This window comes from Eubalaena glacialis, chromosome 1 (genome assembly GCF_028564815.1).
Source record: "Eubalaena glacialis isolate mEubGla1 chromosome 1, mEubGla1.1.hap2.+ XY, whole genome shotgun sequence".
NCBI classification, from domain to species: domain Eukaryota; kingdom Metazoa; phylum Chordata; class Mammalia; order Artiodactyla; family Balaenidae; genus Eubalaena; species Eubalaena glacialis.
In genome coordinates this window covers 153,934,826-153,952,212 of record NC_083716.1, presented here as the reverse complement: position 1 = coordinate 153,952,212, position 17,387 = coordinate 153,934,826, and the positions used below count along the sequence as shown (strand labels likewise).

Sequence of the window (17,387 nt, the reverse complement as noted above, 5' to 3'; positions counted from 1 at the left end):
CAGCTTCCTAAAATGTTTCTTTAGTCTCCTTGCTGACTTCTGCTTTTGTTGGCACTGTCAGGTTTCTTTCTTGACTGTGTGACAGTTAAGGACTTCAGAGATGACTGACATAAGCACTCACCTTAAATAGAGGTTTCACTAACCCTCTGACTGATGAACACATGCCATAACTATGTATTATGACCTGTGGGTCACTATTACAATATATGACATATGGTGAAAACAGACTAACTGTAAAACATCCTTCAACTTTTGGTATATTATTATATTGGCTTCCTTATTGCTTGGTATTGTGTCAGCTTGTATTGTGTCACTTCTGTGACATTCTCTTGTATTATCCATGTTGTAATCACTGCTAATCCCAAGTTTGCACTAGGTTGCAACTAAAAAAAAAAAAAACTTGTATGGGAAAACAATTTTGCAGGAGTGGGGGGCAGATAGGGGTGGCAGGTCAACATTCCTTTTGTTAGTTTTTCATTCCGCTATGTACTGATAATAGAAACTTTGACTGTCTCAGTAAATGTGAATTAAACTAAACTGAGGACTTGCTGTGGTATTCCTGCTCTATAAGCTCTGTTTATTCATTTGTGTTTTACAGTCTTGTGGGCTTGCATGTCTTCTTTTCAGTTTCCTTGATGTCCTTTTCAGGGTGAAATAAAACTAACTGCTTTTTCTATTTGATCTTGTATACCTTCTTATCAAAGCATTTGTATGCATTTTATTGAGATCCAGTGACACTGAGACGCTGAATCATGGCTTAAAGCAAAGAGGGTTATTTTAAAAAACAAAACAATGATTTATTAAAATGGTTTTTTGATTCATAAAGGGAACATAGTACATATTCCTGTTTATCCAGCTCACCCATAGTTATCATTTGTGTTCATTGGTTTCCAAGGAAATGTTATAGGCAAATTTGGAAACTACTGACATATTAATGACACATAAACTTTGTTTTTACATTTCCTTCTAACTATGTATTTTAGATTATTTTTAATAAAAAAATACTAAGGAGAGGATCACAGCCTTTGCATCGAAAGCAACAGCCAATATTATATTTCTTTTGTTTAATTCTGAAGGTCCATGGTGTTGTGGTCCTTTATAATACATTATGTAATCAGTAGGACCTAGTGGTGTGGATTTCTGAATCCATTTTCACCAATTTCTTCTATTTCTCTGACTACTCCAAATCTAATATAATAAAAAAACAAGTTATTTGTAGAGTTTCTATATAATCCTTCCTGTGTAGTCTCAGAACTTTAAAAAACCTAACAATTTCTTGAAGCAAGGGTTAAAATGAGAAATAGACTTTAACCACATGTTATGAAGGTATGCTGTTAGTATGAAATAGCTTTATCTGGATTAGTCTCCTTGAAGGCAGTGAAAAGTATGGCAAGTGTTCTGTTCTCAGTACTGTGGTGTAAAACGAAGTACATCACTGACATAGAAACCCAACGTGGGTAGTTGGGCCACAAAGAAAAAGGTCCTCCTGTACTTGGTGATAATATTGAAAATTCCTGGCATTGCGGAAAAATACATTGGGTTGGCCAAAAGGTTCCTTCGGTTTTTAAAGTAAAAATGAAAGACACATTTTTCATTTTCACCAAGAACTTTATTGAACAACGTATTCACTGTTTTGTTCCACTACCTTCTGCCGTCTTTCAGGCAGCTTCATAATTCCATCTTTTGAGCACAGAACTGTTGCAGGTGCCTTTTACAGTCTTGCAGGGAATTGAAATTTTTTCCATTAAGAGAATTTTGTAAAGACCGAAATAAATGGAAATCCGAAGGTGCAATGTCTGGTGAATTCGGCAGATGAATCAGCTTGATCCCAGTCAAGCTGTAACAGTTTTTGCCTGGTCATCAAAGAAACGCGGTCTTGCGTTATCCAGATGGAAGATTATGCGTTTTCTGTTGACTAATTCTGGATGCTTTTCATCGAGTGCTGCTTTCAGTTGGTCTAATTGGGATCAGTACTTGTTGGAATTAATCGTTTGGTTTTCCAGAAAAAGCGCACAATAGAGGACTGCCTTCTAGTCCCACCATATACACGACATCACCTTCTCTGGATGAAGATTGGCTTTTGGTGTGGTTGGTGGTGGTTCATTTCGCTTGTCCCACCATCTCTTCTGTTGCATATTATTGTACAGTATCTACTTTTCATCGCCCATCACAATTTGTTTTAAAAACGGAACGTTTTCATTACGTTTAAGTAGAGAATCGCATGTAGAAATATGGTCAAGAAGGTTTTTTTCTGCTTAACTTACATGGAACCTAAACACCAAACCGATTCACGTAACCAAGCTGGTGCAAATGATTTTCAACGCTTGATTTGGATATTTTGAGTATGTCAGCTATCTCCCGCATGGTGTAATATTCATTGTTCTTAATTAATGTCTCGATTTGATCACTATCAACTTCAACTGGTCTACTGGACCATGGAGCATCGTCCAGCGAGAAATCTGCAGCACGAAATTTTGCAAACCACTTTTGACGTGTTCAATCAGTCACAGCACCTTCTCCATACACCACACAAATTTTTTTTTTTGCGTTTCAGTTGAGTTTTTACCTTTCTTGAAATAATAAAGCATAATATGCCGAAAATGTTGCTTTTTTTCTCCCATCTTCAATGTTAAAATGGCTACACAGAAATTCACCAATTTTGAATTTTTTTTTAAAGGCACGCTGATGTGACAGCTGTCACAGTGCAATCTAACAAAATTATTTCGAATGAAGTTAAAGACAACTAAAATGCTACTGGAGCCATCTTACGGAAAACACCAAACGGACTTTTTGGCCAACCCAAAACTTTGGTTTGAAGCGTCATAGGATCCCATTAAATGACTTAATTCCTCTCCTGCCTTTCCTCTCTGATGCCAATAATCTACCTTCCCTTGATATAATGCTAATGAAACTAACTTATCTACTAGAGTCATTTTGATAAATACTGGTAGGAAGTGCAGAGTTCTTTGCAAACCCAAGGTGCAGTATAAACTCTGATTAATAAAAAGTCTTAGGCTTATAAAAATAACTGAACAAGTGTGGGCTCACCGTATGCATTTATCCTTTCCCTTTGCAGCCTGGTGGCTGATGTGGTGGTATTCAACTCAGTTTTTAATATGGAGTCATTTCTCACTTCTATTGGAAAATTCATGAAGCTGATTCCTGATCACAGACCCAAAGATCTGGAAAGCATCATCAGACCCAAGTGCCAAGTTATTTACTTTCCCATCAGTTTTCCTGATGTGAGCAGGTCAGTATGTTTAACTCCATTTTCAATATTGTGTCATAAATTATTCCCCAAATGTGTAAAAATCGGTGATGTTCTTGCCAATTTTGACTCTCAGCGTAAGCATGATTAGTTAGAGAATCAAGTTCTATTTCGCCATGCTGTGATTTACAAAGATTTTAAATAATCATGTGTCCAACCTGTCACTGAATGGTTAATTCTGATACTGAGTTCTTCCTTTCTTTTCTCTTATTTACTTGTTTGCCAAAGCAAGGTGCTTTGGCTTTTGACACTTACTGTTTTGTTTATTTGTTGTTTTGCTACAGAAGTCATTGTCAAGCATAGGTCTCAACCTTTGTATTCAGCTTATGCCCATTGGTTTATATGTATAATAGTAACTTCTAAGCAGTGTTAAATTTTACTGCTTAGATTACTTTCATTTCCCATGCTGTTTTTTCGTTTTTTTTCCCCTTTTCCCGTTTTTTATTATTTATATTATCTTAGTAAAGAGTTAGGTCTTCTATATTGGGTTGCAAATGCACTTAATTGCCATTTCTTTTTCTCAGTCACTAAGGATATTTTTTATTACCCTTATCTCTGGGCCCACCCTGAATTAGCAATGGATGATGTGGCTCAAAGGGAACATTCTAGAATTCCTTTTCACTTTTGATTAAACCTAGCAAAATTGTTTTTACTACCACCAGGAATATTTTCCCCTTGTGAATAGAAAGTTTACTTCAGTGGGACTCATACTAGCTGGGGATGCTGCTGTTTTGTAACTGACTGTGTCCTTAAAAAGAGTTCAGGGACAGCTGTTTCTTCCCCCTCCTTGAAATGAAGGCAGGAGACAATTTAATATCCACATATGCTATGCAGGAGGTCAGCGTTAGGCTCTATGTTCTGAATTTACTGAGTTCACCCAGATTTTGCTGTGGGGACACCCACTCTTCCACACCCCTAATACTGATTTAAGTATCTTACTAGTTAATATTGCATTGAAGAAAAATCTGCCTAATACCAAATCAAGCTAGTGAGTCATAAAATTTAAGTTAGAACAACTTGCCTGATCCTTACTTTATGGAGTTCAGAAAACAGAAGGCCGGAGAAGCAGACTGGCTTGTGCTTACACTGCTGATTACTGTCAGAGACTGTATTAAAATTTAGACTCTATGACTTTTGATTAAATTTTCTGTTAACTATCTAATCTTCCTGTCAGTATAGATCATTTGTCAAAAATATTTAATGATTTATTTACAGTTTTGAAAACTATAAAGCTAAGTGAAACTAAGATCTCAGTTGATTTTCATATATATGTAAATATGTATATAATATGTATTTGTAATATATAATTTTCATATGTGTGATGAGAGAATGTCAACTTCTGAAAAATATGATTGTTATACTTTAGGTCTGTGATTAGCTAGAACACAGCTTATACTTTAGATCAGGGGTCCCCAACACCCGGGCCTGTTAGGAACCGGGCCACACAGCAGGAGGTGAGTGGCGGGCAAGCGGGCGAAACTTCATGTGCCACTCCCCATCACTCCCCATTGCTTGCAGTACTGCCTGAACCATCCCCCGGTTCGTGGAAAAATTGTCTTCCATGAAACCGGTCCCTGGTGCCAAAAAAGTTGGGGACCGCTGCTTTAGATCATATTTTGAACCTTATTTTTTGACATGCTTTTGAGTTTTTCATATAATAATATATCGTCAAAATGTACATCTTTAAGTGAATAGGTAGTTATAGCACATCTTAGTTATTACTGCTATAGAATTCCAAATAAATAGTATGTTTTAAAATTCATTTGCATCTGATATAGTCCTACAACATCCTATGTTTAATACACCTGTGGCAATTGAATAGTTTATTAATTTGGACTGTATTACCATAAATAAATCTAGCTAAATGGAAGAAGGTTAAAAAATATTGTGGCCAAGATAACATTCATAAGCAAGGTCTTAGCCCAGAGTGTTATATGAATTATTTTCAAATGGTAATTTGCTTTATCCAACCCAAACTCATATAGTGTAAGTAAGTGATTATTTGCATGAATGACAATCATTCTAATGCCTGCAGTCTTAAAAGAGTATTATTTTGTTGAGATGTTGAAAAATATTTAGTAATTCCAAAGGCAAAATAACCAAGGTGATTAAAAATAAAAAAAATTTTGAACGCTTCTTTCTCTCGAATTTAATTTAAAAACAAAGCAGAACATATACTTAAATTATTAATATAATGTGCTCTAATAATATATAATATAAGGTATATTAATCAGGGAAGGGAAAAAGCCATATTTCAGCAAAATATTTGAGGATTTATAAAGTTGATAATTGTTAAAACTCAGAGCATGTCTGTCATACAGAAATTCAATATTGGGCTTGTAGTATCTGCTGTACCTATTACCTTCCTCACCCCTCCACTGCCTCATTCTCAAAGACCAGAAAAATAGTAGCAAGAAAGAATATTCACTTGAAAATATTTCATTATATGTATTAAAACATTTTGAAGTGGGAAAGCTCTTAAATACTGTAGTTAGGCATGCACATATTTGAGTCTTGACGACCACTTACTAGCTCTGTGACCTGTGCAAGTGAAATGACCCTGAGCTTAGGTTCTTTAATGGTTATGATTATATTTACCTTATCCCCTCATAGGCATGATGTAGCTATTAAATGAAATAATGTGTGCCAAATGCCCAGCCGAGTGCCTGGCACATAACAGAACCTTAATAAAGTTTAATTCATCTTATTAACTCTTTCATCCCCATTGTTTTATAACCTAGCACATTTATTGCCACCTGAATATAAAGGACTATCTTCCCCTTTGCCCTCTTTTAACACGTGAATGTAAAGAAGTACTCTGCCAAAGGAACAGCCTAATATAAATAAAGAGGTTCCTTTATATATTCTTTTTATCATCCTGACTCAGGCAGCCTTTTGGCCTCACCAGAACCTAGCATCCATTGATGGTAAGGAGCCAGCTCCTTATGTTCATTCTTCTCTTGTCCTAATTTTCCTCCTTCTTTCTCCAGTTTAACTTCCACATTCTGTCATCATACTTCCTTTCTTGTGTGTACTCTCAAATCTTTTGCACCTTTTCTTTCATATTTGATTAGGAGGAAACCTCCAGCCGTACTTATTAGCCTACTCTAAATTCATGACCCCTAAATCCACATGGACCTGTTAAGCTGCATGGCGAGTGTACCATAATTCCCCTGTTCTAAATAACTAATCATGCATTTTCCTTTCTTTATAAGCTTCTTTTTTTCTTTTTAAATGTATTCTCTTTATTTATTTTATTTATTTATTTATTTTATGGCTGTGTTGGGTCTTCGTTTCTGTGCTAGGGCTTTCTCTAGTTGCGGCAAGTGGGGGCCACTCTTCATCGCGGTGCATGGGCCTCTCACTATCGCGGCCTCTCTTGTTGTGGAGCACAGGCTCCAGACGCGCAGGCTCAGTAATTGTGGCTCACGGGCCTAGTTGCTCCACGGCATGTGGGATCTTCCCAGACCAGGGCTCGAATCCGTGTCCCCTGCATTGGCAGGCAGATTCTCAACCACTGCACCACCAGGGAAGCCCCTCTTTATAAGCTTTTAATACCAAATCTTCTGTCTTCCTTCTCAGATCATGACTGAAAAAATAGAAGCAATCAGAAGAGAATTTCTATATGCTACCACCATTACATCTACCCAATTATGTGCTTCTGGGTGCATATTTTTTACCTTCACACCTGTAACTATTGGTGGATTGACCTTGCTTCTGACTAAGGCCCTGTTTCCACTTCTCTGCTGGAGCCCATCCTTCTTGCATACCTAAAAATGATTTTTCTAGCAATTTTTTTCTCTGATCTGCGTCATCTGTTTTCCTCTTTTCTGGATGGTTCCTATTAGCATACAAAAAACGCTATTTGTTTTACATCTTAAAAATATTCTCTCTTGATTCCACTTCTTCCTCTGCTACTACCTCATTTCTTTATTTCTCTTAGTAGCAAAACCTCTTGAAAGAGTTGTTTACAATTGTTTCCAATTTCATTCCCATTGTTCTTTCTTAAAGCTACTCCAGACTTTTTTTTGTTTTTGTCAAGACTGTTGACAAAACAGTCAAGACTGAGACTGTTTTTGTCAAGGTCCCTGATGACTTCCATGCCTCTAAATCCTGTGGTCAGTTCTCAGTCCTCATCTTACATCACACATCAGCAGCATTGGACACACTGCAACACAGTCTTCAAGTTAGCTTCCAGGACACAGATGCTGCTTCTCAGGCGTGTTGCCGGTTTCTCATTATGACCCTGATCTTTAGCTTTGGACTGGCCTTTCCCACTCTTGACCCTTAAGGGATTAGTGGAGGAAGAGCCCAGGATTGAAATGAGAAGAAAAGATAAAAGAGTCAGGAGGTCATCAATGAGAGAATTATCCTGTGGAATAAAGGGAAGAGAGTTTTAAGGAGATGATTGGTAGTGAATTCAGAGGAGTGAGGTTAAATAAAGTGATGACTAAAATTATCCTTGAATTCAACAATTAAAGGGTCAGTGGTACCCCACCCTGCATTCTGTTAACTCACAAAAAAGTTTCATATGTTTTTTTCTGGTAGCGAGAGAAGCAGCCTTCAAGTCCAGGTGAGATCTCTTTCTCTTTCTCTTTCTCTTTCTCTTTCTCTTTCTCTTTCTCTTTTTCTTTCTCTTTCTCTTTCTCTCTCTCTCTCTCTGTGTCTCTCTCTCTCCCCCCCTCTCTCCCCCTCTCTCCCCCTCTCTCCCCCTCTCTCCCCCTCCCCCTCTCCCTCTCCCTCCCCCTCCCCCTCCCCCTCTCCCTCTCCCTCTCCCTCTCTCTCTCTCACACACACACACACACACACACACACACACACACACACACAGAGGCTCTGCTCCATATTTTAAAGATGAAGGCACCAAGGCCCAGAGAAGTTAAGTGTCTTCTGGTAATCACACAGCTAGATATAGACAGAGCAGAAACTGGAACTCCTATCTCAAAACCTCCATCCAGTGCTCAGCTCACCACTTATTGTAAATGCAATTTCAGAGGTCTTGATTATCTGATTTTTCAGCTGACAGCAGATTAGCAGCATCAAATTGGGGGTGCGATAAAGGCAGGCTCACTGACAGCAGTGAAAAGTGACAGCTGACTGACAGCTTGACAACAAGGGAAGAGAGAGATAAACTGTTTAAAAAAATATATGAGAAGTGAAAAAGCATAGCAGCCTGGAGCCATTCTAGGGCAGTACAGGCAACTCTGCACGTGGATGAACCCCTGCAGACATTCCTCCATGATTGTACAGCTTGTACATCAAATGGATAACTGTGATTTATTAAGAAAGATTAAATGGTAGCCAGTAAATTCTCTTTAAGAATATAGGGAAATTCATAACCCACTTTTGGCAGAAATTATAAATGACAGCAAATGGAGCTAAATGTCATGCCTTGCTCTAGGATGTACATGAACCATGTTCACCTAAAGGAAGATAATAAACATCTAACCCTTTTTCATGCAGTTGCAATGTCTGTAAGCTTAGGTGACCAGGGAACATTTCAGTAAGACACCTTTTTTGGATTATTCTGACTGGAGCCTTTTCATGTACCATATCTCTGTTTGCTGCTAGGGTGTATATATTGGCTCCTTCAGCACTGAAGGCATCCAAGCCTGCCAGATGATCGGTAGTCAACAGATTTTGTAATATTAATACCATCTCTTAGTCCTTTTAGTCTGCTATAAGAAAATACCATAGATTGGGGGGCTAATAAACAACAGAAATTTATTTCTCACAGTTCTGGAGGCTGGGAAGTCTAAGATCAAGGCTCTAGCAGATTTGATGTCTGGTGAAGGCCTGCTTTCTTATTCATAGATGGCTGTCTTCCCACTGTGTCCTCATGTGGTACGAAGGGCAAGGGAGCTCTCTGAGCTGTGTTTCATAAGGGCACTAATCCCATTCATGAGGGCTCCCCCATATGACCTAATCACCTCCCAAAGCCCCCATCTCTTAAAAGCATTATATTGGGAGTCAGGATTTCAACATATGAATTTTGAAGAAATACAGATATTCAGCTTGCAGCATACCAAAAGATAAATGTGATCTCAAGACTTAGTGGGATGAGGCTCACGACTGGAATGTACTGCAGAGGACGACTATTCTGTGTTAAAGGATATAGATTAGATTGAAAATGAAGGAATTTTTACTGTGCATTTCAAGAAGGCAAATTTCACATAGAGCTCCATGGTGCTGATGGTGTGTGATGAAGAGGAAAAAAGGGAGCAATTCTGCAGCTTACTGAGCTAGATGTTGACTAGAGGAAGCCAATATTTTCCTACTCTAGATCATGTAACTGTCATAAAGGCAAAGCCTAGTAGAACTAGGGAATTTTATATATCCAGACCTTTGCACAGGTCTCAGTCTTATGAAATCAGAACATCTGAGGAATTTGCAGCTTGCTTTCTGACAATGTCATCTTTAGAAGGTAGAGCTAACCATAACAGCTAACCTTCCTGAGTCTTATTTTAGCCCAGCATTATGCTAAGCATATTATACATATTTTAGCATTTTATTCTTCCAACAATTCTAAAAGATATTTTCCATTTATAGTTGAAGAAGCCCAGCCATACAAATATAAGTAGCTTTTTGCCTACACTCATACAGATAATAAAGGTATAGGTAGAAATCAAACACATTTTTTACCCTATTTTAGAACCCAACCTCTTAAAAAGTCTTTCTATACTGCCTGTCCCGAAAAGAGAGGTTTTGGACCCTGGTATGTGACTTTGGCCAGTGAAGAACAAATGATTTATAAAAGAGAATTGATGGAAATGTTGAGTGAAAGGGAACATGTCATGGTAATGTTATGAAAGAAAGGACTCAAGGTCTTAGAAAGCAGACTTTGAAAAGATTGAAGTTTTGAAAAAAGAGGATACCTGAAAAGGAATGAGCAATTAAAAAAAAAATATTTGTTGAGTGTCCTAACGGAGAACTGTCTGTGGAGCTGAAAGCTCTTGTGTGAATCCTGGCCCTGTCGCTTTCTATCCAGTGAGCTCAGAATAGAACCTCAACCCAAGTCCAATTAACTCCTTATGAAAAAGAGATCATGCTTTTCTTGACTTAAGGAAGAATGAACAATTTTAAGAAAGAATTCTCATAGTGAAATTGAAAATTTGCCTAAAGAAGCAGAATAGGAAGAATATGTCAAAGAAACAGCTGTAGACTCACACCATTATTTCATGTATAAGAAAACTATTTTATTTTTTCAATTTCTAGGTATCTTGTCATTTATCCAAACTCTCTTCCCTTACAAGTTAGCTTATAGCATGACACCTGTCTTACAGGACAGTCCCCGATCCATCATATTAGATAATAAGGATATAGCTGACTACATATATCTGCACAGCATCAGACTTCTTCCATCTGTCTCCCTTGTAGGATTTGGTACTGAGGGCGTATCCATGATTTTTATGTAGCTAGATAATCTCCACCCCCAACAAATTGGACCACATAAGAATGAATTGTAGAAATACAGTGAATTACAAAGTGGCACCCCTTATCCTTGAAAAAGATCATGTCTTCCAGAGGAATTCCATCAGGGAGCTTCAAAGTGGATATCATCTGCTTCAAATAGCATTCAGTTGGATTAAAGTGAAGAGAGATAAATGCTCAGGCTGTCAAGGCATGATACTTGTATATGTTTGTCATTTGCCTGCCTCCTCTGTCCCATTATATTGTGAAAAATGAGTTTAATTTTTTTATTATTGTTACACATAATTAATGTAAAAAGATCAAACGTATGTGTTTCCAGTGGAGACCTTAAAAAAAAATTCATTTTTTTTTTTTTTTTTCCATGAGGGGATGAATGGATACTGTATCCTTAGGAGTTGAAGTTTGGACTTGGAGCTAATTGAAGCATGTATACTTTGGGTTGAGAAATATGTGCTTATCTGGGTTTCAGGTCCAATTCAGTCAACACAGAGAACATCAAGTATCAACCTTACTGTGATTATTAAGAAAAAATTTCATATGTTTCTGTGATCATTTCATTATCTGTATATTCCTATTTTCCATAATATTGGATTGTCAGAGTTGCCATAGAGTAAAAAAGAGTGGATTTTACCTGTGAGTTTCCTCATTTCATAGATTTTTACTTCCTTGGAAGAGGGGTTATATGAAGAGCATCTCTGCTTGCCTCCTTCCTACATTTTTGACAGCAAAGGAGGGAGGAGAACAATGTTGGTCCTTTGGAGTAATCTCATTTATTGAAACTTTAAGAATTTCTTTGCACATTTCTCTCCACCTTTTTCCATGTAGCTAAAATGTGAAGCCAAACAGAGGTTTATGGACTTTGCCTATTTTAGAAACAAAAAAAGGAGAATTTTAAAAACAGTGTGAAAACTTTAAATGAAAACTCTCAGGCTGTGCAAACAAAGGCGAGGAGCCTAAGGGCTTTTTGAAGAATTCTTATTAAAGAAAACACTATTTTACATTGCAAAGCAGATGTGTCAGAAAACAACAGCAGATCTGTAATTTGAGAATTTGTGGATTGATAAGACAGAAGGCAGCCCCCATGGCTCCCCACTGAAAACTTTCTATTTTCTGTAGTCAAGAGTTCTGCTTTTGGGGGGGTTGCCAGAAAACACCTTTATCTTCTTACCACATGTGGTCATATTTCTCAGATATTTTGAGAAAGTATTAGTGTTAGACGTATTAGTAAAACTACCGCCTTTGCTCTATGAAATAATGAAGTGTGGGTACTGTCTTCTTTAATATTAATCTAGGTCTGAAGTAGAAGAAGAAAAGTTTTGCTTTTATAAATTTAAACATCTCCATATTTGCTAACAATTATTTTGGTTCTCCAAAATGAATGCAAAAATGTGTTTCTTTTGAATGTCATTTAAAAAATTTTTTTATAGAATCAGTGTACTTAAAAAAATACTTTTGATAAATCATTCCAATGTTTAACACCACTCATTGTCAAGAAATCGCCTTTGTATCTAATGCAAATCTTTCATGCTGCGATTGTATTGTAACCATCTTCCTCTTACTGCCCTTAAGAGAAGAGAGTTTGGTTTCAGCCTATATCTACCATCCCTCTGTTGGTCTGAAGTTACGTAGAACGAACTTCTGCTTTTTCAAATGTACTTTTTAAAGAAATTATTATCCATGTTAATGCCTAATTATAACAGATTTCTGCTCTCATCAACTTAGGTAATAATAGTAACCTCACCAAAGAAAGCCCTCTGAATTCAGCAGCAACAACAAAAGCCTATCCTTCTGTTATAGGATGATTTACCCCTGTTCTCCTCACGTATAGAGAACATTTGAGTTGATTTTACATCAGAGATTTGATGTACATTTTTTTAGGTCCTCGTAGTCCTGTCCTAAGAGATTTGGGAGGTCAGAAGCAAAGGTCACAGATCACAGGGTAGAGAAATAACTAAAAATCCAAGAATGTTCTCAGGGATTGCATCATCAACCCAAAGGGAGTCATGGAGCAGGGCTGCTGCAAAATGGGGATGAATGTCATGCGACAAACTCAAACCACAGCAAAAGGTCTGCTTAGGCTCTCTTTCCCTCTTCAGGCTCAAAGGGCATTGCCAAGCTTCCCATAGCACAATGAACGATCATTAGTGTAAAGCCATCAAGGCAAGAACGAGTTACGTTATATACTCTGTTTATTACAGGAGGGCTATATGCAATGCATATTATTTAGAAAGATTTCAAGTAAATGACTGATGTTTAAAGGATCAAGCTTTGGTTATCTTTCTAAAAGTCACTTATTCAAATCATTCCATTCCGGGTAGTGCTGAATAAAAGATGGGAGTCAGCAGTATGGTGTACTGGAATTCTCGTTTGGCTTATTACCACTTGGCTACCACTGTTCAGCCTAGAATACATTACTTAACCTCCCAGAGCTTCAGTTTTACCGTCTGTAAAATGGAAATTGAAATAGTACCTGCATCTCTGGCTTATTATGAGGAGTGAAATAATTACTGCCATATGCTGACTGAGCTCAGTGACTACAACCTAATAAGTGTTACGTAAATGTTAGTGGTTTTATTATGATTCCCATCATCACCATTGTGGTTTTCAGTTGACAGGATTTTTGACAGGTCGCCTGTTCAGTATGACTCCAAGCTGAAAAGTAAGGGGGGACAAAATTCTGAAAACCTTAGTAATTTTATAGAATACCTGAGGATCTAAAGTTTACTACTAATTCAAATAAAGGTAGGGACTGTCTTATATCTTGTCAGTCCCCATCACAGCAGCCAAATGCAATACTTTAGCAGTGTGAGTACGCAAGAGGAAAAGTCACATGTGCCGCTGTCCACATCTGCCTGGTACCTATAAAACATATGCATTGCTTGTGGTACTGGCGTGTGGAATGGTGAGTAGGTACAGAAGTCATTTTAGTTCAGTGTTCTTGTAAAGAATGTCGGGGGTGTTTTAGAAAACTTTCCATTAAAAAATAAACAATTTGGAATGTACCATTCAACGGTAAGCTACCGGAATAATCTCTCACCCAGAATGGCTTATTCCCTAAGAAATTCCAGATAAAAAACTTTATTATATAGGAAATTCTTTAAAAATGTGCTTCAAAGTAATTAGATACAATAAAATATACTTAACAGTAATTTAATTCTTTGAGATTTTATTCATCCCGTTGTTCAACCATCGTTTATTAGAAGCTTGCTATTTGCTTACCTCTGAAATGGGTATAATAATACACAGTCTGCGAACTAAAAGGGTTAATGAGCCTGGTAGTATATTATAGGCTCAAGAGTATGGCAGATTATTACCATGAGATTGGTCATCTGTGAACAAAGCTCACCTTGAAATATCGTCTAAAAGTGGATGGTTGATAGACGTTTAGAGCCCCCAAGTCCAACCAGTCTTACTGGGCACTTAGCTACAGGAAAAATATGATTGACTGGAAAAGACAGCAATGGCTTAACAAAAGAATGTGTTAACAGAAGGGCTGCAATCTGCATGAAATGTAGAATACATGGAAACACAAGATTCAAGAATCAGAAGCAAAGGAAAAGAGATGCTGAATCTAGAAGATGAGTCACAACAGAAGTACACCCTCTTGAAGAGCAGAGAAAATTCACCAGAATTTACCATGGCATCATTAAGATATCATCTCTACTAATCCAACTCCCTTTGCTCTGATTCCACAATCACCAAGCAATATTCTGTTTATTACTACCTCCTTCCTAGTAACTTAATTCCGGAAACTGTAATCCTAAATGTCAGAAACAAATATCTGGATATTGGAAGGGCATATTCTCTGGAGATCAATAAATTCTGGCTTTTAATGATTAAAAAAAGCCTGTGTGGTAAATACAAGGTATTCTGGGATATAAGGATGTATAAGACAAGGTCCTTAATTGCAAGAGCTTTGTAGAAATGATAGGCATAGTCAGGTGACTCCAAGTATAAGGTAGAAAAAAAACTGAGTGCTTTTTATGGCATCTGAGCTGGGCATTAAAGACTGACTAAGCTTTGGGCATAATAATAACAGCATCATTTGTCAAGTGCCTTTTCTGAGCATGCACTTTATGTATATTATTTCCAATCTTTACCAGCCACCCACAAGCTAGGTACTATTATGCTCATTTTGCAAGTGAGAAAAGAGGTTCAGAAGTTAAGTTAAGCTTGCCTGAAATCCTGTAGCTACCCAAACTGTCTGGCTCCAATATGCTGCTTCCATTAATGCCGTGTTATTTCTTGCTATGAGGGAAAGTGGGGGTGAGATAGAGTGAGTACGAGGGCACATTATGAAGAGAGAGAGAGTAGTTGCAACCAGATTTGTGGCAGTGAATGATCATTGCACCTAGAAGAGAATAACTACCTTTGTCTTAATTGGGTGAAGAGGTGGTAAGACTAGAAATGGGAATTAACGCCAAGGAATTTGGACTTTAGCCTATAAGCATTTGTGAGCCATGGCTAGATTATAAAATGGGGAATTTGATATTGACAAATGAATATCAATGGGATAGGAAACACGAAGCAGAGAAACAAGTTAAAAAACTACCAGAATACATTATTAAAGATGAACTAGGGAGGTGGCTTATGGATGAAAAGGAGGAAATACACATAATTACACTGGTTGTAGACTTGGCAAGTTGGTGGGGTAACTTACTTGATAGAGGAGTGGTCAGGGATAATCTTGAAGTATTGACCATAGTGACTGGGAGAATATCCATTCTGCTGGAATTGAGAAATAGATTGCTTATCTGAAGATGGTGAATTCAGAGTGTTATATGTTGAGCTGGAGATGTTGGCGGGTCATGTAGATGGAGCTGACCAGCAGGAAGTATCCTCTCTTACCTCTGTGTCATCATTTAGAACCTTGTGTGATTTGTTACATTGACCCACTTTTCTAGATGTTTCGCTCCTTCCTTTGACATACTTGATACAGGTCAAGTTTATTTTTGATAAGTCCAAGATATCTATTTCTTGTCATTTGTTACTATCTTATGAAAACCAGGTGCAGAATTTGTAAACATCAGATCTCCTGATGCCTTTCATTTCTGGATAAGCAGGAGTTTATTGACTTAATTTTCCCTTTGTCTTCTCAGAGTTCAATAACTAAATCACTTTCAGTTCCTTTGGACAAGGAATCCTGAGATCAAGTACTGCATGATGATGTGTGGCATAGTGCCTAAGAAAATTGACTTTGATATCAGAGCTATGTCCTAGTACCACGTCTTCTGCTAACCAGCTGGCTGTTGTTGAGAAAGTTGTTTGACCTCTCCCACCTCATTTATTTTCTCTCATCTGTAAAACAGGGGGAGTATTAGCAGTCTCATTGGGTTGCTGTGAGAGTTAAATGAGGTACTGTATGTAAGGTACTTGTGAAATGCTTGAGGCATAATGAGCCTTAAATAAATGGTAGTTGTTGTTATTGGCTTTAATTTGTGTGTCCTCACCATGTCTTTAGTGCTTTCATTAACCTATACATAATTTCTTTAATTTTCTGTAGAGCCAGAACTGTGCCCCTAGTTGTGGTCCAGTATTGCTTCAGTAATTTTAGGAGCATCGGATGATTTTGCTTGTCAACCCCCCCATCCCCCCACCCCCCGGCCGCCTTTTTTTTTAAGCCAGCGTTGCTTGCTCTAGTACTGACTTATCTTTACCATGCTGGACTGAGTACCAAAATTCTACTTAGAAGTATTGCTAAGAATATTATATCCAAGTAATATTTTATGCGTGTACTCTTGTCATGTGTATTGTGGGTCTTCTGTACTTTTGACTTAATATGAGGTGAATCACAGACCTTTCTCACATCTAATAACATTTGTATTGTTACCTGCTATCTACAGAAGACTTCTGTGAGTGATTAGAAATTATAAGCTTTCCTTAAGTTTGGTTGTTTTTGTTCTTACTATATTTGGCTCAATGTTGCCTACAAATTTATTTTTATTAATAAGTGTTTCTATGCAAGTAGTTCTTAAATAATTATCACTTTTTGTTTTGGATGATTCCAGTTTTGTGTATCAGTACTATTAAATATGGAACGTAAAAAAAATTTAGCAAACCTAATAGTGAGAATTTAATATAGGAAATCTAGTTATAATTTTCTTTAATTAAAAGTAAGCTCATTAGTTGCACAAATACCTGCCTCTCTTTCAGTTTTACCTATTGTTCTAAACTGAAAAATCTTGGTGCTGTTCCTTAGGCACCACGAAATGAGAATGGTGGAAGTTATTTCCTTAATTTCCCCCTTGGCCATACACTAAAATTCATATGTACGTTCTTAGTGGGTCCCAAGAGAAGAAATATCACTTTGGCATTTCTTCTCTCCTATACGGTATATTTTTGTGTATCCATAGAAATATCTTCCTTGTTCAAAATTCAATCTCCAGTCCAGTGCTTCCTCCCATCAGCTAAGTCTAAGTTCATGGATGTGGCTGGCAACTGTAAATTAATTTACATGTAGAGAACTGATTTATCTGTTTGCGGCACCCATCTCAGTCCAACCCTGTGTACATCTGCTCTATTAAGTATCAACTGATGTCCTGAGCAGACCAAGTGATTCTGTAGAGAGAGGGAGGGTCTATTCAAAGCTACCACATTTCATGTTATAATACCAAAACTCATTTTGTAATACCGAATCCGAAAGTACTTGTTATAATTATTTTCCACTAATTGAAGAGGGAGCTTCTGT

At 37.4% G+C, this 17,387-nt stretch overlaps 1 protein-coding gene across 17 annotated transcripts in view; it reads left to right on the top strand.

The window, feature by feature from the left end:
* GTDC1 (glycosyltransferase like domain containing 1) overlaps positions 1 to 17,387 on the top strand; it is a 533,399-nt gene that overhangs the window by 218,651 nt on the left and 297,361 nt on the right. For 15 of the 17 annotated variants that reach the window (XM_061183730.1, XM_061183712.1, XM_061183697.1 and 12 more), the window contains one exon: positions 3,077 to 3,250. The exons of 1 other annotated variant lie outside the window; for it this stretch is intronic. In XM_061183730.1, coding sequence (XP_061039713.1) covers positions 3,077 to 3,250 — 174 coding nt within the window. Of the gene's footprint in view, positions 1 to 3,076; positions 3,251 to 17,387 lie in introns of those variants that run through there. One more of the 17 variants, XM_061183779.1, reaches the window with a different exon arrangement.